General features: G+C 28.9%; 1 protein-coding gene and 1 long non-coding RNA gene across 5 annotated transcripts; one reads left to right on the forward strand and one right to left on the reverse strand.

The window, feature by feature from the left end:
• The first annotated feature begins 837 nt into the window (after positions 1–837).
• Positions 838–16,210, forward strand: LOC135931116 (CLK4-associating serine/arginine rich protein-like). 4 transcript variants are annotated; one of them, XR_010572944.1, is made up of 20 exons: positions 838–992; positions 1,128–1,225; positions 1,268–1,366; positions 1,407–1,492; positions 1,535–1,616; positions 3,598–3,836; positions 4,132–4,228; positions 5,440–5,518; positions 5,621–5,691; positions 6,245–6,280; positions 6,443–6,594; positions 7,487–7,568; positions 9,172–9,462; positions 9,946–10,184; positions 11,417–11,576; positions 14,129–14,151; positions 14,701–14,764; positions 15,131–15,189; positions 15,349–15,395; positions 15,823–15,858. XR_010572944.1 is itself a non-coding variant. In XM_065467998.1 (20 exons), exons 1-20 carry the CDS (start codon positions 894–896, stop codon positions 15,947–15,949), a joined length of 2,253 nt encoding a protein of 750 aa, XP_065324070.1. In that variant the 5' UTR covers positions 838–893; the 3' UTR covers positions 15,950–16,210. The 4 variants fall into 4 exon arrangements, 1 of the variants encoding a protein (XP_065324070.1); XM_065467998.1 differs by having other exon boundaries at positions 14,129–14,174; positions 15,823–16,210; XR_010572945.1 differs by lacking the exon at positions 15,823–15,858 and having other exon boundaries at positions 14,701–14,965; positions 15,349–15,378.
• Positions 10,319–20,945, reverse strand: LOC135931117 (uncharacterized). Its single transcript, XR_010572946.1, has 3 exons — positions 20,806–20,945; positions 12,099–13,881; positions 10,319–11,021 (listed from the first exon to the last, which is right to left on the reverse strand). It is a non-coding gene; the product is annotated as an uncharacterized LOC135931117 (long non-coding RNA).
• Between the last annotated feature and the right edge of the window lie 3,626 nt (positions 20,946–24,571).

The raw sequence follows: 24,571 nt of genomic DNA on the forward strand, positions 1-24,571 counted from the left end.
ACATCATTTAATATAACTTTAATGCCCAATTTACATAATATCACGATATACATTATTGCCTTAGACAGTAATCATTTAAATGGGCTTGTTATATTAACGCTTTAGATAATAATAAATAAAGAACTTTAAATTGAAAAAAAAACATTATTATATATTACTTGTTTCCAAAATCTAACAATTTTATAGAAATTGTCTAAACTTTAAGATCAAAATTAATTTGCTGAGGATTTAGTGGGGTTTTTTTAAAGGGCTATCAAATTTATTTTAAACCAGAGCCTCCAAAGTTCTACAAGCGATTTTATAAGATCTAACGCTGAGATGCCAGAAAAGTAGATATTATGAGGGTTACCAAAATAATTATGCTCTTATAGGTAAATAATAGAAAGAGAATACAATAATGACAACATTCACAAACTTTGTTCTCCAGTTAATTTTATGATTAATAGACTGAGCGTGTTTGGTCGCATAAGAAAAGCTCTATAAAGTAAAAAGAAAATTGTGAGATTAAGATTTGGAGATAAAAGTGGAAGAGAGGGCTAAAATAAAAAATAAGGATATAAAGTAAAAGATTTGTCAATAATTACGGAACTTAAATAATAAATAATTTGATTAATATAAAAGAGCGGAGAATAAATATTTGTTTTATATTAGATAGAAATATTACTCTAACTATTAAAAATATATTAAATTTATAGTCCATCAACCCAAAATAATTTCTGAATGGAAGGCAGCACAAATACCATAAAAAGCAATTTACCAATTATCTTAAATTATATATTATTTGATTTATATATAAAATATAGTTATTTGATATGATTTAAAGTTTTCCTTGTGCATTATTTTTTATAAATAAATAAAATTACCATATGTAAAAAAAATGCTCAGAATCTGAAATGTGGGAGGAAGCAAGGAAGCAAGAAAAAAAAATTAAAGGGATCATGGTTGATGTTAGAAAAAGGGCTGAAAGGAGGAGGGGCTTTTATGACAAAATTGTATATTATTTTTATATTATATTGTGATATATTCAAAGAGACCTGCCGTTTTATTATAGTCTACATGTTCATTCTTGATTTCCATTAAAATATTCTTTATAAAACATCAAGTTAACATATATTTTTTATAAAAAGAAAGCGGATCCGGTACAATTTTTACAAGTCCATGGCAGACGTGGAAAGATAAACATTGATTATTCAATTGCACAAGCTGCTGAAAATCCTTCTAACATGTATAATAAAAAATAATAATTTTTTTTTAAATGTATACATAGGATGCCTTGGTTAGGAGATACTTCAAATATGATTGATAGATTTGATGTTAGATCCCATTTAGATGAAATTAATGAAAACATTTCTATAGATATAAAAAAGTATCATTACAATTTATTAAATATTAATAATTAAATTTAGCCTCCATACACAAATTGAAATGGTAGAAGAAAGAAAAAGCAATTATGAAAGATATAGAGTTTTGGTGCATTTAAATTCATTAGGAAGTATTTATTTGATATTATATTTAATATAAAACATAATAATAGTAACTCAGTCTCAACATTTGCAACAAATAAAAAACGAGGAAGATTTTACTGAGCTTAAAATCTTAGAAGAAGGAAAAAAAAGGTTGTCTAATTATTTAAATTTTATTTGCTCAAATATAATAAGGATTTAGATTGATTTTTTTTAGGATTCTAGTTTTCATAAAAATTTATATGCAAATGATCTAGGTGTATTTAATTTCACTTGTGGTCCTGGTCCATCTTTGTTTATATTTTAACAAATCAATGGCAATTCAAGCAGGTCTTATTGATGTTTAAATATTTTGTTTTGATAGAACTATAGTAGTTTCCTTCCTTAATTTGATTTTCAGTATATATTTTTTTCTTTAAAAGTTTATCAAGATATTAAAGCTCAGAATGATGTATATCAATTATTCATAAAGTACAAATATCCATAAGTATCAGAAGATGAAATAAAGAAGTGTTTAAGTTTATGGTTTATAGATGGTATCTTTTTTTGTTATATAATTTTATTAGCTGAGAATATTGCAGAGTTTTAAATCTAAAGGTTAAATCATCAGCATGCTGCTTAAGATGTTTGAAAGTTTTTATTCCTATTCTCCAACAGATTTTTTGTGAATTTGAAACCATTTCTATGCTTGCCAATTAAAAAAACCAACCAATACATTTTCTCTGCATAATTCTAGCATGGTGTAAGTTTTAATAGTTTTCCAATTATATAATTGCAGCATGAACAAGTCACATGTAGTATGCCTAATTTGTTAAAAAAATCAAGATTTTAGCTAAATAAATATTGCCTACACTTCAAGATTTTGCCATACGAGGGCCAAAACTTTCTATCATATTTTGTGAAAATCTTGAGGCTTATTTAATATCTCTTTGCCTAAAATTGTTTATATAATCAATAGACCATATCTAGAAACCTACACAGTTTCTATTTTTTTTTTTAAATTGAAGAAAGAAAGAAACTATTTTGATAAAATTTAAGAATAGGAGTTACTATATATAGAAAATGCAAGATAAATTGATCATTATTGTTGTTTATCCATAATATGGCATGGCAAATTGATCAAAGAAAATATTATTTATTTCTGGCTTGACAACTTAGCAACCCACCTCACTTTGCAATTACAAAAAAAAGAAATCCATTTCTTTTTTAATTCATTTATATAATTATGAAAATTTGCACCAGTTTGGGATTGATTTATTTGTAATTTTCATTATCATAAATTGAATCGAAGTTTATTTACTATATGGAAGAATGAATGTAATGATAGAAGATCCTCTTGACCCAAAAGTCCTTAGGTGAGGGGATGATCTTTTAAAAAATATATATAATGGGCTGGGCCTAAAATTCAGCAAATTCAATTTTTTCAAATTCTAAGCTTGGCCCGGGCCTAAATAAAAATTTAAATCCTGGCTCTAGTTCGTCTCAAGATTTTAAATAACAAAAATCGAGGATCACCTTTGTCCTCATCATAAAGAATTTCTTGAGCCCGACTTGCCCCAAACCCAGCACAAGCTTGTGGTACTCTAGATTGGTAAACTTTTGCCGTTATAAATGGCTAACTTTGTCTTAGATAAATTATTTTGATTTAAAATGGAATGGGAAAAATTCACAGGACAAAGCTAATTTTATAATTAACTGCCAGGTTTTTTTACTGGCCAGCCAAAGGTTAATAACGGACTACCTCTCATTAATGCTTAACGCGAATTCGTGGCTAATTATTTGAAATACTTTTTGTATTCTCCACAAATTCTCGCTAACTGATTCAGGGTAATCCCGCATTCACAGTTGGCATGAATTTGCGGCGAAGTATACAGAATATGCTTTGTGCAAATTCTTGCTAACTATGAATGGAGAGTAACACAAGGCAGAGTTCCTGAAGCAAGTTTGCCCTTTAAGGGCAAATATTTTTTCGGACCAGGCCAAAACTCTTTTTAAAAAAATCTTTACCGGATGGTAAGGGTCTGGCTTTGCTAAATGATATATTGATAGATTTAATATATTATATACATATATGCATGTAAATTTTATAAAAAAAATTTTATTTTTGATCCATATGATTTTTTTTTCCTGCCAGAGTTTTAGATGAGAAAAAAAAGAAAAAACAGAAAACCGCTGCTATCGGCTATGTGTATTCGGACGACGAAAACGCCAACGGAAATATGATCAAGGTTCCTTACAATAACGTAAACAAAAATGTTTCTTATAAAACGGCTCACCCGCGCCTTAAATCGTCTCGCGATACCGCCTCCTCTTCCGACGACGATCCGGAGGACTTGAGGAAGATTGAAGATGAGATATACACCAATGGAATAGGTTTATTTTTAAAGTTTTCATATGGAGCCCCTGAAATTTCAAATGAAGCCTAAGTTCAGTCCAATTTTCTCTCTGACTCAAAGCTTTAAAGAAAGAAAGATATTAAAAAAAATTGATGACTTCGGGCCGTATCGCACTTTGTTTTTTTAAATCTCTAAGAGTTCAAAAAAAATCTGAAATTAATGGATAAAGGAAGTTTCAAGAATGAATATTTTATGAAAAAATTTTTTTTATATACAATAAATTATTTATAAATTTGTATTGTGGTAATTATTATTTATTTATTCTATCTAAGAGTCAAAATTTGATTTGGAAAAAATATCTATTGTCGAAGTGCAAAAACTTGGCGCCATTTCAACTAACTATGGGATAGTTCCTATAGATTTTATACAGTACGGTACATTTATAGATATTATTATTACCACCTTAAGATGTCCTATTTTTCGAATATGCTGTATTAAATTTAAAAATTCTAAGTATGTTATTTAATGTTGTTAAACGGCTCGGATTTGAGCCGATTTTTTAAAAAGGGATTAACTCATTATTTTATACAGAAAGATTTTACGCGAGCCCGATTATATTTTGTTCATAGATTGGTTTGTTAGCGAAATTTTGAGGCTTAGACAATATTTTTCTGGTTAAAATATTGAGTTAGCCATTTTTTTATAATCGGATCAAATCAAGTCGACTAACCGTATAGAGTAGATTTAATTTAGTTAAATAATAATAAAAAAAAATTGTATAAGGTTCGTAACTTTGTAACACAGCAATAAATTTTTGATCTAAATGCTGTATATCTTTTTAATTTATAATTTGAACAAAATTGCGCCTATCATTTCTATTCTAGTGTTGTTAAATGTTACTTTTGAAAGGAAATTTAAGTTACAGTTATTAGTTGTATCTCTTCAATTATTTTTTTCTGCCAAAAATGTAACTAGATATTTTAACGATTCTATTTGTATCGGATACAATAATTCCCTCTCTTTAATGCTTTTAAATATGATTTTTCAAAAAAAAAATGTCGAAGCATTAGATGTATTAAAAAAATATATATGTTTACGTAAAAATTATCCAATGGGATACACCCCTTGAAATTAAAATGGTTATTTTATCTGCATACATAAATTCCGTTTGTCTAAGCCTCCGTTTTGCAAAAAAATTTTTTTTTCCAGTTAAAAAAAATTTCCCATAAATTCTCAGAGAGGTAGCTAATTACCGAGGATAAATATGTGGATTTTAAAGAGAAAAAAAATTTGCTGGTTTTTTTTATTTCAATTGAACGGTTGCTAAATACCGTGAATATATCGATGCATATATAATCTAAGGCTTATAACCTATAGGGGGGATTCTGATGGAATATCTCTTATTTCATGGCAATTGGGTCTAACCATGGGATGATTATACATCGACATATTTTTTTCTGCGTCATATAACAACAACCGCCAGATCGAAATCGCGGAAACCCATAAAATATTTAAAAATAATTTTGTAATGTATTTTTAAAAAAAAGAAGTTAAATAATATAATTGACAAATATGTTTGAATTCTTTAAAAATTGATTATTTTTATAACCATTTCTTTCTCTCTCTCCCTATTTCTCTAGAATGGTGCAGCAAGAGAAAGAAGACAAAGCTGTATCGCGGCTGAGTAGGGAGATGGAAGAAGAAAAGGCTCTGTTCTCAGTAAGTTTTAATGCTATATATTTTTTTTCCTTCTTTGTTATCATGCAAAAACATTGTTAATTATTATCTTTTTTTTTTAAAAAAAAAAATTATTTAAATAAGGGCAAAAAAGGCCGAAAGGAAAGAAGGTTGCTTAAAGAAAAATGGAAAACACGAAGAGCTTCGCCCCCTATGTAAAAAATAATCTATTTATTTTTGAAAATGGTGGTCTGTACGTTCCATCCCTTTTTAATTTTTATTTTAAAAAAAGTTGGAAGAGTTTTGCATCTTGCTAGTTAAAATTAAAATCGGAAAGTTTCAAATCTTTTTTAAATTTTAATGAAATCGTTATGCTAACTTTTTAAAATTTTCTAAAATTATGTTTTGTGGACATTTATGTATTTATTTTCATTAAAATTTTGAGATTATGTAAAAAAAAATTTTTTTATGTTTTGGACATAGGAATAGTTTTGTCGATTTTTCAAAACAACCCAATTAAGATTTTAGCTAAAATAATATCATGTAAGCATCGAGATTTGGCAAATATATGTCCAGGCATTTCAGCCAGTTATGAGCAAAACAAAATCTTTGAGCTCGCATAATGTTATTTGGTTATAATCTTAATCTGGCCGTTTTTTTAAAATCGACTCTAATCGGGCTTTTTAACAACACTATATATGGTTTTTTCCTTAAAATGGTACCATCGTTTTTTTTTTAAATTTAAAATTATATTATATATTATTTTAGTTACGAATCATCGCGACACAGCCCTAACCACGAAAAGTATTTTTTTTAAAAAAATATTTATAATAATTATAAATCAAATTTTTATCTCTACGGGATTTTTTTGGCGTTCAAAAATTTTCTGAAATTTTTTTTTTATTTAAAACTTTGTTTAAATGTTATTCATTTCAAATTTTTGTTGAATTTCTTACCCTACTCAAGCGATAAATCAAAATCGAAAAGTCCCATTGTTGGAGCGGAAGAAATTGCTGACCGGATAACTTATATCACCAGTTTTGGTGCGGCGGATGAATACGACTCCTTAAATATGGCCGCTGCTACGTGTTTACCCGACAAAGAGGGGCGTCATAGAGGTTAAATCACGAATATATTCTTTTTTTGCGTTGAGAAATGTATTTAAGAATTTGTAGAGAGTAACTACGTTATTAATTTTAAACAATTTTAGCCTTAAAAATTTGTGTATTTCTTAATTTATACGAAAATTCCCTATAAAAACAATATTAATGATACATAACTGTTTGAGACTCACAATGTGAGTACTCTCTAGAATCTCAATACGACATTATATGTATATGGGGGCCTGCAATAGATGCCCGAGCCTTGTTTCGGATATTCCTTTTTTATTGGGCTTGGGTCAGGCTGTAAGAGATGCCCGACCGAAGCCTGACAAATAATTATTAAGATACAAATATCCTTAACAATCATTTTGTTTCATAAAAATGTCAATCAGAATAAAATGTCATTTTTCATCTAACACATTTCAATTATTATTTTACATAATATTCGCATTTACCAAATTAACTATTTCCTGTGATTATATTTTAGTGACTAGTTATAACTTTATTACTTACTTACTTTACATCATACTCTATCAGATTAAACTAAAATAAACTTATCTAAGATCTATTAAATTAAATAGCCTCAAATTTTTATATTTATAAAATCGTTTATGTACAAATTAAATAAATTCAACTTTATAATGATTAGATTATGGGGGTTAAATATTCTTTTATTTAAGGTGGTAGCAATATGTGAATAAATATAAATAATCTTTAATAGTTTCTTAGATATTGAAATATTTAAACTCAAATTATATTTAAAAAAATTATTTTAATCGGAGCTCGAGTCGGTTTTAAATGTGCCCCTGGGTCGGGTTTTGACAAAATAAATTTTAAATATAGGTCGGGATTGGGCCGTAGATTACTTTGCAGGATTCAATTACATTTATTTTAAATTTTTATTCAGAAGAAAAAAAAGAGAGAATCCACGCAAGAGGATTCGGGAGAAACATAATAGAAGAGAATTCACTTCGTTCCTCTAAAGAAAGGTTAATTTAAATTTACCTCTTTACATGCCCGTTATCATTATTTTTATCTGAAATATTCTACTTATACAACCTGTAACTCTAAGCCAGGAAAATGAATTCATTATTGACCCTTATCCTTAATTTGTATTAAACCCCTTAAAATATTATTTAAATTGTACAAAGGATTCAATCTCGAATTTCCCCAATAATTATTTTTCTTTTCAATATTAATTTTTCCCCCCTTCTTGTTTATAAACATTTCTGGTTTGGAACAGAATGTCGTTAACATATGTATTTTTTAACCCTTGAGGATATTCGTGGGGTCCATACCATGGTTGGCAAGCCTGTCAGATAGGATCAATTGACCGAAAGTATATTTTGACCAACACTTTAAAATGTTATTTTATAATATTTTTGATTAAATATATCATAATTATTATGTACAATTTATCAAATCTAATTGCGCATTTTAAAGATATAGGAAGTGAAGGTTTCAGATATTATATATATAAAGCTTCACTTAATACAACTGGAGTTTTTAAATGGTGTTCACTTGAAATTCCAATAAACACAATGGTCTCGAATTTTTCAGTGGCCTAAATAATTTTAACTAAACACCACGTTATGCAAAATTTAATTTACTTTTGATGAGTCCTTTTTTTCTTCCAAATAATGATTTTTTAATCAATTTTGATCATCTCAAACTTTTTTTAAAAAAAATTGGCTATAATTAGATATAAATTCTAATTTTGGGCTGGAAATCATTTTTAATTTGTTTATTAATGATATTTAAAAAAAATGATTATTATTTATTAATTTTTTTTTACTAAACTATGACTCTTATAAAATTGTTATTAATGAATCGAGATCTGAAATAATTATCTTATTTAGATAGTTGAAATATTTATTTTTAACTTTTAAATAAAGGTAACTAATTTACTCTTATTTTAATAGATGCTCTCTGCTAAAATTATCAGGCAATATAAGATTTGAATTAATGACGATATAAGTGTGGGTAAAGGGTTCACCAAGTAGCACAGCCATGCTTCTTGTGAGTAGTAAAATACTAAGGGGGGGGGGAAGCTATGTCAGGAGTATGAAAGTATCTTACAAACTTTATTAACCAATCTCAATTATATACTTTATTATAACAGTTTAGCCAACTCTATTTAAGAGAGCTCACCTTTTTAAAATGTATTTTAGAAAATATCGCGACGAAAAAATAAATAAATGACTGAGGTTTTGCGGTTTAATTTGTCCGTCGGTCTCACATAATGTTGTTAAACGGCACGATTTGGGCCCATTTTTAAAACCGAATAACTCAATATTTTCTCCAGAATAATATTAATTAAGGCTGAAGATTTTGCTCAAAAATGGCCCAACAGTTTGGGTATCTATTAGCAAAATGGCGTGGCTTAGACAATATTTTTCTGACTACAATAATGAGTTAGCCGTTTTTAAAAATCGGCTCAAATCGAGCCATTTAACAACACTAGTCCCACGAATCGAAAAATTTTCTCAAGGGTTTTAAAAGCACCGGTTTCTATTGGATTTTTTTAAAATACATATTTGAGTTTAAATAAAAATAATATAAACTTTCTTAATTCGGAAAACGTTTTTAAAGACATTCGTCCAAAAAATATCTCGAAAGTGATAGAAAGAGAGGTTCCAGGAGTGATCATAAGAAGCACCGTTCACGGGAAAGGAGAAGAAAAATGTCGAGATCCAGGAGTAAAGAAAGGAGATATAGAGATAGGGATAAGAGAGAAAGGAAAGCAGCATATTTGATGGATGACGTGAAGCGAAAAGGATATAAATCTAGAGGACACGAAGTCGATAAAAGTGGGAGTTCTTATACCTCCTATTCATCTTCGGACGATCTCAAAGATATCAAAAGGCGTAAACGTGACACGAGGTAATCAGTTGTGACTTATATTTCTATGGTCATCATTAGGTCTAGCCCTGGGTATTTTTACGTTTCATGCGGGTTTATTATATTTTTTTTTAAATACAAGTCTCTAAAATATTCATTTTTAAATTATTTTCAAACATTTAACCACTTTTAAGGAAACTTTATCGTTATCTCGTTTGAGTTTTCTATATTTTTTTTTCTTCAAATTTCGTCTAGTCTCATTATCAGAATCCGTCATATATTAACAAGAACAATTGTAAAATGATGGTAATAATAATAAACCATGATAAAGAAAAGAATATCTTTCTTCGAAAGAAAGAAAGATTTTTTTTTAGAATCATTGGGCACTGCCAGCTGTTAATTTATGTAAAATGGATGAATCTTGAGCTTTCTGCATTCTCGCGACATTTTTTTTTATCATCTCAATATTAAACGATTGATTTTTTATTTATTTACTTTTTTTATTTGAATTTTTTTAAAAAATAGAAGAGATTTATCGCACAAAAACTTTCGCACTCACGGATCTCGGTCTAACCATTCGAAAAACGACATAAAACTCTCGACTAAAGACGCGGGAAATCATAAAACAGCTGCATCGTCAACCAAGCAAAAAGTCGCGGTTGGCGATAATGTCTACCCGATGCTCAAGTCGGAAACTATTTCGGTATCACCGAACAACGTTACCAAATTTGAATTTTCTGAGCGTCCGGTTCCTAATCTAGAAGGTTATATCATTATCTTGGCACGCCATGCTTAGCTTGCCAATCATTTTTCGCTCTATAGAGGTGTCTGTACTAATTATCTTGTAATTGATCGTAAAGATGATAAAGATTATCTTTTATTGTATAAATAATATTCCCATATGCATATACAATGTATCTCTATATATATATATAAAATATAATTATTGACAACAACATTTCTTCAACGTCACACGTCATCATCGTGAAACGTCATCACGACACTTCCCCCCTTTACCAACCATTTTTCATTCCAAACCATCATCATCCCCAAATCACCATTTGACAATTACCATTGTTAAACATTTGCCCATTCCCATTCTTACCATTGTTAACCATTTGCCCATTCCCATTCTTCATCATTCACATCTAATTCACAACCATTCTACATCTTGTCTCATTCACAGTGCCCATCATTCATCATCATCCCCAAATCATCATTTGACAATTACCATTGTTAACCAAATCACCATTTGACAATTACCATTGTTAACCAAATCACCATTTGACAATTACCATTGTTAACCATTTGCCCATTCCCATTCTTACCATTGTTAACCATTTGCCCATTCCCATTCTTCATTATTCACATCTAATTCACAACCATTCTACATCTTGTCTCATTCACAGTGCCAATCAAATCATTTTCCCATTCCCATTCTTCATCATTCCCATCTAATTCACCATTGTTTTCCAAACCATTCTCCATCTTGTCTCATTCACAGTGCCCATTCCCATTGTTAACCATTTGCCCATTACCATTCTTCATCATTCACATCTAATTCACAACCATTCTACATCTTGTCTCAATGTACTAATTATCTTGTAATTGATCGTAAAGATGATAAAGATTATCTTTTATTGTATGAATAATATTCCCATATGCATATACAATGTATCTATATATATATATATAAAATATAATTATTGACAACAACATTTCTTCAACGTCACACGTCATCATCGTGAAACGTCATCATCGTGAAACGTCATCACGACAGTGTCCACCTCTCAAAAGAATAAACAATGTTTTTAACAATATTTCCTTCCTTTTCGTGATTTTGATATTATTTTATCTATTCTATTCACCCCTATTTTTTTGAGAAAGGAAGAAAAAGAGAATTATGTCTAATTTCTCTCTTTAATTGACGTGTTTTTGTTTTGTGGCAGATTGTTTTTTTTGTAAACATAAAATTTTTTTTTGTCTTATTAAAAAGTTTGCAAAAGAAAACATAGACGAGATAGTTTGTCCTCGTCTTATTCCTCCTCCTCTGATTCCGCGAAAGCATCCGTAAAACGCGACGAATCGGACGACGAACAAAGCGATTCATCTTCTTGCAGCAGTAGTAGTTATTCGTCGGACATTTCTAAAGGAAGGTTATATCTTTTTTTTTATTTACTAATTATACATGTAAAGGTTGGGCAGGTTCTCTTTCCCAAAATATTTTATTCGAATGCAAAATACTGTTTAAAATTTTATATATATATACCTTTGAGACGCATTAAATTTTCAAAAAATATGTTCATTTTTTAAGATATCGGTTAATCTGGCTGGTTAGTCAATTGATCGAATCTTATTTGACCAGTTTAAGGTTATTAATATAAATAGTATAAGGCCGTGTACTATGTCGGCTTAATACTTAATAGCCGACTATTTAGCCGTGCGGTTGAATTCTACTTACACCCCACCTTATGAGAAAGTGAGAGTAGAATTCAGCCTAGTGCATTGGCCTTTATGGCTTTTGCAGCTCGTCTCTATTAATAAAATCAATTAGTATAATACTACTACAAACCGAAAAATTTTGGTATAAAGGTAACGCCAAAGTAAAGTAAAATATATAAAATTGTGCATAATATAGACAAATATAATAAAAAGAAAATAACGTCTATATAAATTACAAGGATAAATTTGTTCTGTCCATCTTGTGGTTGTTTTCAAAGTTTTTCGGTTAAAGATCGTTTGAATGTATAGTAGTTCGTTAAGGGTCCATGTGGTTGTGAATGGATTAGTGGAGTATTGATTGTTTCAGATCCGAAGAGGGAAAGCTCCTAGTTGACTTCATCGAACGTTGGGTTGAGAGCAAGAGTCGAATCCTGAGAATTGGGTTTCTCTGTCGTCAAATCGTGTCCTGGATCATTCGCAGGGTATCCACATGATGTTCTGGGATACTGCCGTGAAGTGCTGGAGGCCTTAAGAGGATCTGGGTAAGGACTATATCGATAGATGGAGACCTAGATCCACCTTTTCTGAAGACGCAATAAGTGACAGTAGAGTCGGTAAAGATGGTAGGAGATACACCATCTTACTAATAGTGCACCTACGCCAGCAGTCAATACATCTTTGGCGTGCGACGGAATGTTAAATAATAATACTGCTTCTTGGTAGGAGATTGATAAATTGTCCTAACCCCAAAAGGAGAGCCCTATATGGTTATCGGAAGTATTCATGTATACTGCGTTAATCGTGTGGTATCTGAGCAAGATCAGGGCTAGTAGAACGTTGATTATCATACTCGTCTGTTGGAACGCGAGATATATATTCCCCACCTATCTTAAGATAGAGTCATTCATAGTGATGTAATAAAGTGAGAACATCCCTCCCAGAATTCTTGTGGCAAGCGTCCGACCGATATCCAAATGTTGGTAAATGTTGAAGGAAGACATCTAGACATTTATCCAAACAGGCCCCTGTTGTTATCTGCTGAGCTTTGGCTTTTTATGTCACTAGGTATGCCTAAGTACATAATACGTAAGGTTTGGTCTAGCACGAATTTAGCTTCGGCTATCATAGGACTCCAACCTTCGAGAGTTCATCTAAGCGATCGTATGGGTCATTTTACATGAATTCACTATATCCATATATTAAGATATCCTCTAGGTTTACGTTATAGCTCGCTTTCCTAACTGTTTTAGCGCAAACGTCCAAGATGATGGTCTGCAAACAATAGGGGCTAAAGGCAGATTACACCTGCCACCAAGGGCTGGTCAATAACCGGTGTATACTTTTCGGCGAGCCTATAGTTTTGGGGATGCCGGAACTATCTTCCTTCATTATCGCAGATGCGAAGATGGTCAAACTGTCTGAATCCCCATCTGGCGACCGCACGCGTGATGACTTCAACGGCCCTGCAGATATTGTGGCGATATTCAATGAAGGGAAGTTAGCGAAGTCTGCCTCTGTGAAACTAGCGGTTCCCACGTTGATTATACCTGTGAAAATATTGTCAATGGATGGGAGAGCTGTTGAGCCCACCTGGGGCGTACCAGAATCATGGATCATTAAAGAGCGAACCCCAAAGAATTAATGATAGAAGCAGCTTCCTCCCTCAGGCAATCGGCACCTAAGGAAGACCAGGAGTTGGTTGAGGGAATGTCTATTATCCACTCCTGAATCCCTGTCTTCGGATAAGAATACTATTCCAGGTAATGACTCAGGGTCTTGACTGACTGTTGGGACCTCAGACGAAAAGGAATGCATGGAAGTGTCGTCGTTGGAATGAGCGGACTCCTGCTTGTCACATGAGGGAACAATTGCCGTCTCAATTTTCTTAGGTATTTGTTAACCCTTTTTAGCAAGTCTGGGAACTGCATTGGTTCTCCTCTTCGGACATGTGGGCCGTAGTCCGGCACCCGAGCGCCTTCGTCTTCCTGGTGTTGTAACCCTAAAAAGGACTGTAATGGCCTTTGGTTATTGAAAGATGAAAAAGAAATAGTAGAGTTGAAACAGGGAAGATGAAAAAAGAAATAGTAGAGTTGAAACAGGGGAAGAGATGATGTTGCTATTATCTCTTACGTAGCTTCCATCATTTCCTTTTCTTTATAGCCTATACAATAAAGCAATTAAAGCGACCTATACGGCCTAATGATATTTTTTAATGAATATTATCATGTCTATATCTATTTATATATTTTTTAAAAAATTAAAATAGATTCGGTTCTTCAAATCATTTCGGTAAAAGTAGTGCCATAGATAAAGTCAGTAAAATAAGCATTTTTTTTCGCTACAATATCCACTCTAACTTTTATAGCCAATATCTTATAATTTTTTTTTATCGATGTTAGGTAAATATTCATAAATGAATATTTGATAATTTTTAAAAAAAGGCAATGAATAATTTTATTGATAATTCATGAACATTTTTGTATAAAAAAGCGCATATTCATGCCATTAGTGCATTTTATTTTATTTTATTTTTATTCACAAAATTAGGAAATATAGAATTGTGAAAAAAATGTTCTTTTTGGTTATAATCGGCAAAATTTGGTATTATCGATATACAAGGTTTGCAAAGCCTTTCTATTTTAATTTTTTCTGGATCTGCGGGCAGGTCCTTTGGACGGGCCAGGCTTTGCGATATATATTTTAAATGAAATAATTTAAAATCTCAATACCGATGCCATTTTTGATCAAAAGACACATTTTTTAAAATAATTATTATCGATCATTATTTCTAATAAAATATTCTAATTTTCCTTTCTTTCCTCGGATTCTTTTTTTTAGTCAAAGAAACTAGCTGCCGTGGAAATGATGAAGAAGCGAACAGCATCCATATTGAATAAACTACGTAATAGTTATAATTTTTAGTTGTATCAAATTAATATATATACAGACATCGGAATAAGGAATCCTCAGATCTAACTCTAACCAATAGCCTCGTGTTAAGGGATTAATACGCGCCTTATAATATTTTCTATTTGTGCGTAACGTTCTTTTTTGAGCTCGTTTAAATGATAAGAGTTCTGACCAAATTTTATCATGTGTTTTGGTATTATATACATGTTATATATTTTTATGAAATGGGATATGTAATTAATGGGAATTCGGGATCTCTAAATTTTAATATTATTTTGCTGAGGAAGATTTTTAAATTTCAAAAATCTAATATGACCGAAAATGCATTTTCTTCTTTAACATAAAAAAAAACTCTCAGAAAAGGCGGACAGGAAAGCTGAGTTCAAAAGAAACGAAAAGGCTGAACAGGAGAAAATGGTAACCCTCTTATTTTTTATTTAATTCTCGATTGTGAGATGGAATCAAATAAATTTTCTTAAAACATTTAAGAGAGAGTTTGTAATATTAGTGGGAAAGAATTTTCTGGAAAAATTTATTTTTATCTTAGAAATTTTTTTAAAAAAATAATAATTACAGGAAAGAGAAGAAGAAATGAAAGTTTTGACCATCAAAATAAGGAAAAAGTAATGTTCTGTTTTTTTTAAATCATTTTTCGTCATATTTTGATGACTCGGTTTCTAACGACCTTTTTATAAGTTTTTTAATCGCTTTATAAAAATGATCGAACTTTAGATAAGAAAAAAAATAGTCATAATTTTTTAGTGCTAATGTCAACTTTTTTTAGACACATAATATCATTTTTTTCTAAAGGACAACTATATTTTTGAAATAAAAAACACTTTAAAAAAAATAAAATAAATTGGTTTTTTTTGCTTCGGGTTTTTACCCTTGACTTCAAAATTAATACTTTATTTTTTTTTTTGAGCTATGTTATTTTTTCTATTTTAAAATTTAATCGATTCTCTCTTTATTATTATTATTATAAATTTTTATAAAATACATGTTTTTTTTAAAAAAACAAATATGAATATAAAAAAATTATATTGATAGGGAGAGAGAAAAAAGGCATAAAGAGTTAGGCTATTCTTCTTCCGGTTCCGAAAAATCTAACAAATCCCGCTTATCACCTCATTCATCTCATAAATCGACATCGCCGGAAGGAAAGGATAAAGAATAATCTTTAAAAACCTCGCAAAAAATTTTCATCCTTTAAAAAAAATTGTTTCTAAGTATCCACGTGTACACAATTTATATTTGTAATATTTATTGTAAGATATATTGTTACAAGATTCTCCCTGATAAATGCGCTAAAGAACCTAGTATTATCAAAATTTTATTTTGTGTACATAATTTATTTAAACCGCTAGACGCATATGAAAAATATGTAAAAGATTGTTTTATTTCGTTGAAAAATTATGCGCTATTAAATTGACCAAGTTATTAAGATTTAATTTTATAAATACATTTCCAAATCACATTATTTTTTTTTACATTTATATAATAATTAAATATATATATAGCGAAATTTAAAAAATCGTATCAAAAAGATTTTTTTTTGGTTTTTAGAAATAGTTTTATAATTATTATGGTCTTGACTAATTTGGATCATCATTTTCTGCTCAATTAGCAATATTGAGAAATGCTTTGCTATACAACTTTTGCTCGGACCTATTACTAAGCGCCTATTTTTAACATTTTGATTTTAGGGTCGGAACTACGAAAACAGGGCTAATGCAGAATTCAAGATACTATAATATGTGACAAAGTAATTTTTTAAAAAAAGGTTTTTTATAATTTAATAATTATAATTAGATTATTCGTACTTTGAGCGATTTTTTTTTGGTAAATTTGTTTAACGGAAGATTTTGATTTTAGATCAAAATTCAGAATATTTTTTAACAAAAATATTATTTTATTTTTATTTTTTTTTTGGGGGGGGGGGGGGGTAATTTTTGAGTAACATCAGATTTTTTTAGTGGAAAAATCTTTTCTGTAGATTTATTTAGACTAGAATCGATTGCCTATATTCTATTTATATTAGATGGTATAAATTATTTCGTGTTTTTATCATAAAAGCCTAACTAGTATATAATATTTTAAATTCTATATCCATGGAATTTTTTTTTTATAATATATATATTAGAGACCCGGGCCGTGCCGTATTTTAATTTTTTTAAATATACCCGGGCCAGGCCTGAAATTTTTTTTAAAATAATATCCGGGCCGGGCCTTATATTAAATCAAATATTTAAAATCGCCATTATTATCTATAAAAATAAATAAAATATATTTTAAAAAATCTGGGCCGGGCCTGAAAATTAAAAAAAAAAATCCGGATCGGGCCGAAAATAATTTTTGAAAAGAAAATCCGAGTCGGACCTAAAATAATTTTTTTTTAAAAAAACGGGCCAGGCCGTACAAATGGTACCTCAGCAGGTCTCTGCTATATATACATAATAAAAATAAAATATATTTATATTCTTAAAATAATTCACTCATTGAACCGTTCTAGACTCTAGTTGGCTTAGCCGTTTAGCAACACTAAAATTGGTTAATTTTTATTTAAAAGATGTCCTAAACTTTAAATATTAAGTTGGTCGGATTTTGGTCAAGATTACATTTTTTTAAATGTATAAAATTACGAACTTCGCAATTAGCGAAATTCATCATTTTTAGTATTACCAGAACATCTATTATTTTAAAAAAAATGTTTCAATTTCCTAGACAAAAAAATAGCACGTTTGACACGCGCTTAGACTTTTAAATAACAATTTTGAATAGCTTCTGAAAATAATAAATAACACTTGTTCTAATTCAATTTCACGAATAAAACCTTTTTGGATAAATTTGAACTTTCATTTTTTTGGTGAGTTAACTGATCAGAGTTATGAATGCTGGACAACCTACTTCCCTCGTGGTATAGTGTCCTTTGAAGATATTCGTATGATTTTCACAAAAAAATATAAGAAGAGAGGTGGTTCACAGGTCTGGGAATGGACCAAGGGCGGGTTTAAACCCTTCTCAGAAAATCGGTTTTGATTAACTTTCTGTTAGCAAGATTTCAACTATATGGAGTTTCAAATTCCTGAAATCTAATTGGGATTCACAGCCTTGAAAAAAATGCACTAGTTTTAATTAATTCAGAATTAATTTAATGCACACCATTTAAATTTTTTTGAAGGGTTTGCGTTAAAAAGGGATAAGGGATTCGAGCTCAGCCCCACTCCTGGTTGAATTCGATCTGGCTTTTTAATTCAGAAAGACGATCTCTCGAACTCTAATTATTTTTTTAATCAGATTGAGTTGGATTTGAACTTAAGGTTCCAAAAAAAAATACAATATTTTTTTTCCCCCTTTCCAATGCTTTTATAAATATTCTTCCTCAAGAAAAGAAAAAAAGTTTCTTTATAATTGTTCTGCTTACTTTAACAATAAATCCTTATTTTTAGTCGGGTAGGATGGGCATAGTGCCGATTCAAGTCAAACCACCTATTTGTTTAGAGATTTATTCGTAAAAATCGACTCGGATTAACTAGAATAATGAGGACTTGAACGCCAGCGTCTTCTTGATATAGAGGAATATTAAGGCAACACACGTTAAACTCTCACCCCTCCAAAAGCCTAAAATACTTTTATCCATGGCCCCACGAGCAAATTCCCTTCCCCTGGGCAGGCAGGAAGATATTTCTTGCGTCAATAAATCGCCGAATAAAATTAAATTTTTACAACCAAATCCTCCAAACGAGTCGAGGTTTGTAACGCCATTTCTATAGTCCCCGTTTTACATTCTATAACCCCTTGGTAATAGGATACGATATTTTGTTATAATTCAACAAAAAAAAATTGATACTTTTTGCCAATAATTGTCAAAACTCTTTCGATACATTCAGATTCAGGATTTTAGATAACAAAATAAACCTATCATAATTTAAATTTAATTTTTATTTTGTCAACACTTTTTATCACCTAACATTTTAAACGTTTCATTAAAATTTATATTATGGCTGAAAAAAATTAAAATATTTGTTATTAATTAATCATCAATTTTATAAATTACCCCAATTTTATTTTATTGGTTGTCACTTGTCAGTCAACAAAATTTTTCTCGCCTATAAAATATACAATATTTGTGCCAAAAATAAATCTCATTTCGTAGCTTCCTAGTTCTTCTCTATCCCTATCATTGATTTTTTTTCCCTCCCTCTCCACCCCATTTATAATTTTTTTTAACCCCTTTATAAAATAATAATTTGTTTATTTTATTTTTTAAATACAAAAAGTTTTTTTTAAAAAAAATCGATAAAATTTTAATATGTCCTTTATTCCTAGTTCCTGCTAACTTTCCCGCGGTTTTCTTTTCCTTCCTCTCTCATTTTTTTTTGCGGGAGAAAGAGGAGATTATTATTTTTTTTATGGAAAAATAATTATAAACAATTTTGTTCCAATTTATATCTTTCAAACTAAAAAAAATAAAAATATAATTATTTTTATTTATTTTTTGGTTTTATATATTGATTGGTTAAGAAAGGTTACCAATAAATAAAACAAATGGAGGAGGAGAAGGAGGAAGGAAAATTAAAAGGTGACCCAATTTTTTTAATTTTCATATTTATACATCCCATATTATATTATTTTAATATTTTTTTTTATTTACTCTTTCTTTCTTTTCTTATCAATTTGTTTTAGCATTAAAATAACCCTACAATAACCAATTATATATTTTAAGTGAAATTTAAAAGCCAAATTTTATTTTATTGGAATCTTCTCCAAATATGATTTTTAGAGAAGAAGAAAAAAAATGTGGACCGATTTTTCTTAAAAATGTCAGTGCGCACAAATTGAAGGTTTCAACGCAGTGTTTCAAAACGCAAATAATACATTTTAAATGCATTCGTTTTAATTGGACAGTATTTTTTTAAAAAAATTAACGATTCAATTTAAACATTGCCACGTTTACGTTTTTTTATTTGCGTTTTGAAACTGCGTTGAAACGCTCAATTTGTGCGCACTTTAATTATTTACAAATATCTAAAATGCAGGGATTATTTTTTTTCACTTTAGGTCAGAACTGGAAAAAAAACATGCAAATCCTTACTCTCGAATTTTATCGCTTTAATTCCGGATTAATGATGATATCTTTCCACTTATTTGAACCTTAACCAGTTAATATGGTGGAAAGTATAATATTAAAACGATATTAATTCACTAATCGTATGTCAAACCAATCATATAATTGGGTTAATAACCTCCTTCCCACCCTATAGAAAAAAATATTTGAATATGATTAAATATTAACTAAAATGTCATTTTTAAAACAAAGAGTAAGACAAAACAATTTTAAAATTTTCACAGAATTACCCGCGGGAAATTTTAGGGTAAATTATGTATTTTTTTTATGTAATATGGTAAAATAGATAAATATCACATTTGAGATAATTATATAGGAAATATAAGGTCAATAATTATTATTATAATTATTTGTATTTAAGAATAAACTTTGGATAATACTTCCAAATTAATATAATTATTATCACCCTTAAAAAATAAAATATAACAAAATTTATGTTGAATTCTAATTTGCAATTCTTTCACGAATTTTATTGAATTAATATAATTTCTGAAACAAAATTATTTTGCTATAATTCGATAAAGAAATGTCCTGGATAAAAAGAACCAGAACAAAATTACACCCGATAAGGCAAAAGGATACTCGATAAAAATCAAATCTTTTATATAATATTTTAAAAATTACTTCCCCCTTGTGGTATCTTTTAATAATCCTGGAAATATTTATTTCATTTAAATTAGAAGATTGGCAACTGATAATTTTCTTTCTTCCCAAATTCCATGCCAAATGTTCGCTTCTTCTTGAAAATTTTTTTTTACATTACTTAATCAGATATCTTTACCATCATTTTGTAAAACTCATCCCGTTATATATTTAAAATATTACGGGCCTGAATATTTAATTGTGAACTTTTTAAATATGGGATATATATGGTTAGCTGATGATTAGAACTATTTTTTTCCCACCTGTTTTGCTAGTAGCAGAATTTTAATATCCTTTGCCAGATGCGGAATTTTAAATTTCGTTCCTATCTCTCATTGGCATCTTTGGGTGAAAAATTATTAAAGGTATTATCAGGAGATAAAAAATTAATCATAAAAGAGCAATATTATATTTATTATTTATAACAATGAAATTTCTTAGACCATTAAATTAAATTAGTTATGTATAATTATTTTAAAAAAATTATATATTTTTTAATTACCATTGTCTAAAATATTAATATATTGATATTCTATGTGTTTTTTTAATGATTAATATTGCTATTTTAGATTTCATATAGATGGTGTTAAATATTTTGATGCTAATTGTTATTTGTAAATTTTATTCAAGGTTTTTATAGGTAAAATGTATAAAAAAATCTCAAAATCATTTTTGTAAATAACTCTCAAATAAATATGTTTGAAAAAAAGCATTACTTAAAGTATTTAATTTTTAATATGGTTTGACTATTTTACCATCATATGATTTTGAAACAGAAGAATACATAGGAATCCATTTATTTCATAAACCCTCTTCTATATATCTTTGAATGAACATAAGAAAAAAATAATAATAGATGAAAATTTTTTTACTAAAAATAAACCATTTATTGATATTTTTTTTTAAAAAATGGTAAGCTTCTTGTACTTTGTATATTAGAATTGAGATAATCAATTGATATATTTTTATTGACATATATTATTTGTCATGAGAGAACATATGTCCATTTGACTAGACAGTAGGAGCTTTGCTCGTGTTGCCGATTAATGGAGATTCAAATAAGGTAAGGCCAGACTTGACAGAAATAGATGTATGTCCATATGTATTCCCTATGGAGTCTAAGCAGTGTTGGCTTATGAGGATACGGGGTACTATCCTTAGGGGGTATGGTGGTGTCATTTGCCCAACCGTATAATTTTAACCGACTTATAATTTGATTATGACAAGTTGCGCGTTCTAAGACGTGAAATCCTTCCGCGAACAGGAAACTAAGTGCTACCTTTTTTTTTAACGCCCTTATATACTAATTAGCCATTCATTTAGTTACGTCATACAAATCAAAAAATTTCAATTGAAGGTATTAAATAATATTATATCTTAGTTAGTGTATGATTTCTATAAAATGTACATCATATCGTATATGCGAAAAAAAATAATAATATTGTGTACATTGAATTTTTAAACGATAACGAATTTCGGAGAAATAAAGGCCTTTCTATCTAAGAAGATAATGAATGTATGATTCAATTGATATAAACAAAAAAAAATGTAATGGCTCTCTGTTTTATCCCTTCAAGCCTGATAATATAAACCTTCTATTTTTATACATACATATTATATATTTTTCGAATGGCTTCATATTCATAATATATTTTTTTTGTAATAAATGTATGTGAAAAGTCATTTTTTTAAGTTTATTTTATTTAGTAATAATATAATATATATAAAAAATTAATCCTTTAAGTTTCAATTTAAGACAAAATGTTTTTTTTTTAAAAAAGGCAAAAATTTGGATAATTACAGACGATTAAAACAGATGGTAGGTATAGTTTGTGTTTTTATTTTTTTTAAAAGAATTTTTATTTTCGTAATGGATACTTCTGAAAATTAAAACTACCAAAAATAATTATTAAAAATGCTATTAAAAAAAATAGCCATTCTTTTTCTCTTAGTTTTTAAAAAGATATTTTATTTTTTTAATGATTCCCCTTTCTCCTTTTTTGCCAATTGTTAAAAAAAATATGTATAATTTTTTCTTTCTATGAACGTGACACCGAAAATTATATTATTTGACGCATCGAACCATTGTGTCCATTCCATTCTTTTAATTATTTTTTTTTTAAATTAAAACTAATTTAATTTAAATGAATAATCATTTTTTTTAGTAAGTTTCTTATCTAACTAAAAAGTCTATGTCCAAAACATCAAAAAAAAATATTTTTGAATCTTAATAAACTTTCGAAACTTTAATAAAATAAATAATCTATTATTTTTTTAAATATGTCCCAAGTTCATTAAAATTTTAAAATTTATGAAAGTTTAGAAACTTTTCGAATTTTTTAAAAAATGGTTTTGGAAAAGGCCTAAAGAAAGTCTTTTCCCACAATTATAATGACATTTACTTTTAAAAGAAAAGTCTCCAAAGCAAGAGATGCCGGCTCGTAATAATTTTTTTTTTATGAAAGCAAAAACATCATTAATTTTTAGAAACATTTAGGCCAGATCCTTAGAAATATTGTCAGAATTTTTTTTTGGTATCCGCCACCTCATAGCCTTTTATATAATCGAAGACGACGCTGGCTTTCATAACGCACCTTTTTTCTTTTAAGAATCGAATGCCTATTCCAAATAGCCTTTTTAAAAAATTTTAACTTATATCTAAGTCTATCATATCATTTACAAAAAAACCGCAAAAATAAGTGTCCAAGTTAACTGCAATTCTGGATATAATTCAGAATTGAGAACATAAATTAAGTCAAAGTAGGAGGCCGCCATTAAACTTTAAATTAATTTACATTTTTAAAAAAAATAAATTTAACTATAGGTGAGGGGGGGGGGGGGGTGTTCAAAAATTAATTTAAATTCAAGAGTGTTAATTTTTACTAAGAAGTGCTAAATACTACCTCCATCCATTTAGCGTCGATATGTGTAGGAGAAAAAATATATAATCAGGTGGTTTCATTTGGTCCCCCGCCCCATTCCAAAAGGCGCAGAAATTTAGGGGATGTTGCCATAAACATATATGCATTATATTTTTTAAAAAAAAAACTATCCGAGAACTAGGAACGTTCTGGAATCGTTCGTGAACATTTCTAAAATTTTTGAAACGTGTTCCGATTTTTTTTTAAACATATGTTCCCAATTCCATTTCCTATAAAATCTGACACTTTTGTAAAGTTTTGGAACCTATCGGGTACCCAAGAATCATATGCTTCAAAAATAAGTGATAAATAGCCAGGAACATAGAACAGAACATTATGACTTCCAATTATGGAAATAATAGGAGCGGAAACAAGTGATACAGGGAAAGCGAATATTCTTTTGGCTGAAACAGGAGCGGAACAGGAAAAATTTTATTACAGGCCCCTGCAAATAAAACTTTTAGTAAAAACATAAGCGAATAAATAATTATTTTTTTCAATATTTTAGGAGCCTCCAATAAAAGTGTTCTCTTCATTATGATTCATATTTTAGAAGAAATAAAATTTAGATAACGCCGCAAGCTTCAAAGGGTTAGAACAAGATTGGTTTATATAATCTGAGCAAAAATAACAATTGTTCTCGTTCAAAGAGACGAATTTTCGCCGTTGTTTAAGAAAAATTTTTTATACCGAATATTGATCCCATATGGTCTAATCTCAATTTTTTTTAAAATGGATTTATTACAAAATATATAAGAGAATATACAGTGTTGACCAGATTTGATGGAAAACATTTCCATATTTTTCAATTTATATGAAAATAAAATTATTTGACTTGCAAAAAACATATTTATATATTTATTCTTATCAATTTTTACAAGTTAAATAATATTATTTTCAAACATATTAAAAAATATGGAAATGTTTTGAATTAAATCTGGGACCCTGTCGACACACTGTATATTAAAAAAATATATATTCGATTTAGGTATCCTTTTTTTTTGTTGATTTTGAATAAGTGAATATAATGACGTATAAATTGCTTATGTCTAAGATAAAATTATTGAAGGCGAAAAATATATAAAAATAGAATTTAGGAGATTAGAAA

The sequence above is a fragment of the Gordionus sp. m RMFG-2023 genome, chromosome 1 (genome assembly GCF_954871325.1).
Source record: "Gordionus sp. m RMFG-2023 chromosome 1, tfGorSpeb1-WG-v2, whole genome shotgun sequence".
Lineage (NCBI taxonomy): Eukaryota > Metazoa > Nematomorpha > Gordioida > Chordodea > Parachordodidae > Gordionus > Gordionus sp. m RMFG-2023.

Excerpts from the sequence above, each read along its gene's own strand:
- LOC135931116 (XM_065467998.1), top strand. The coding sequence starts at position 894 with ATGTGGGAGGAAGCAAGGAAGCAAGAAAAAAAAATTAAAGGGATCATG. Across the intron at positions 5,519-5,620 it reads AAGAAAAGGCTCTGTTCTCA|GGCAAAAAAGGCCGAAAGGA; the intron begins GTAAGTTTTAAT and ends TATTTAAATAAG. Across the intron at positions 10,185-11,416 it reads TCCGGTTCCTAATCTAGAAG|TTTGCAAAAGAAAACATAGA; the intron begins GTTATATCATTA and ends CTTATTAAAAAG.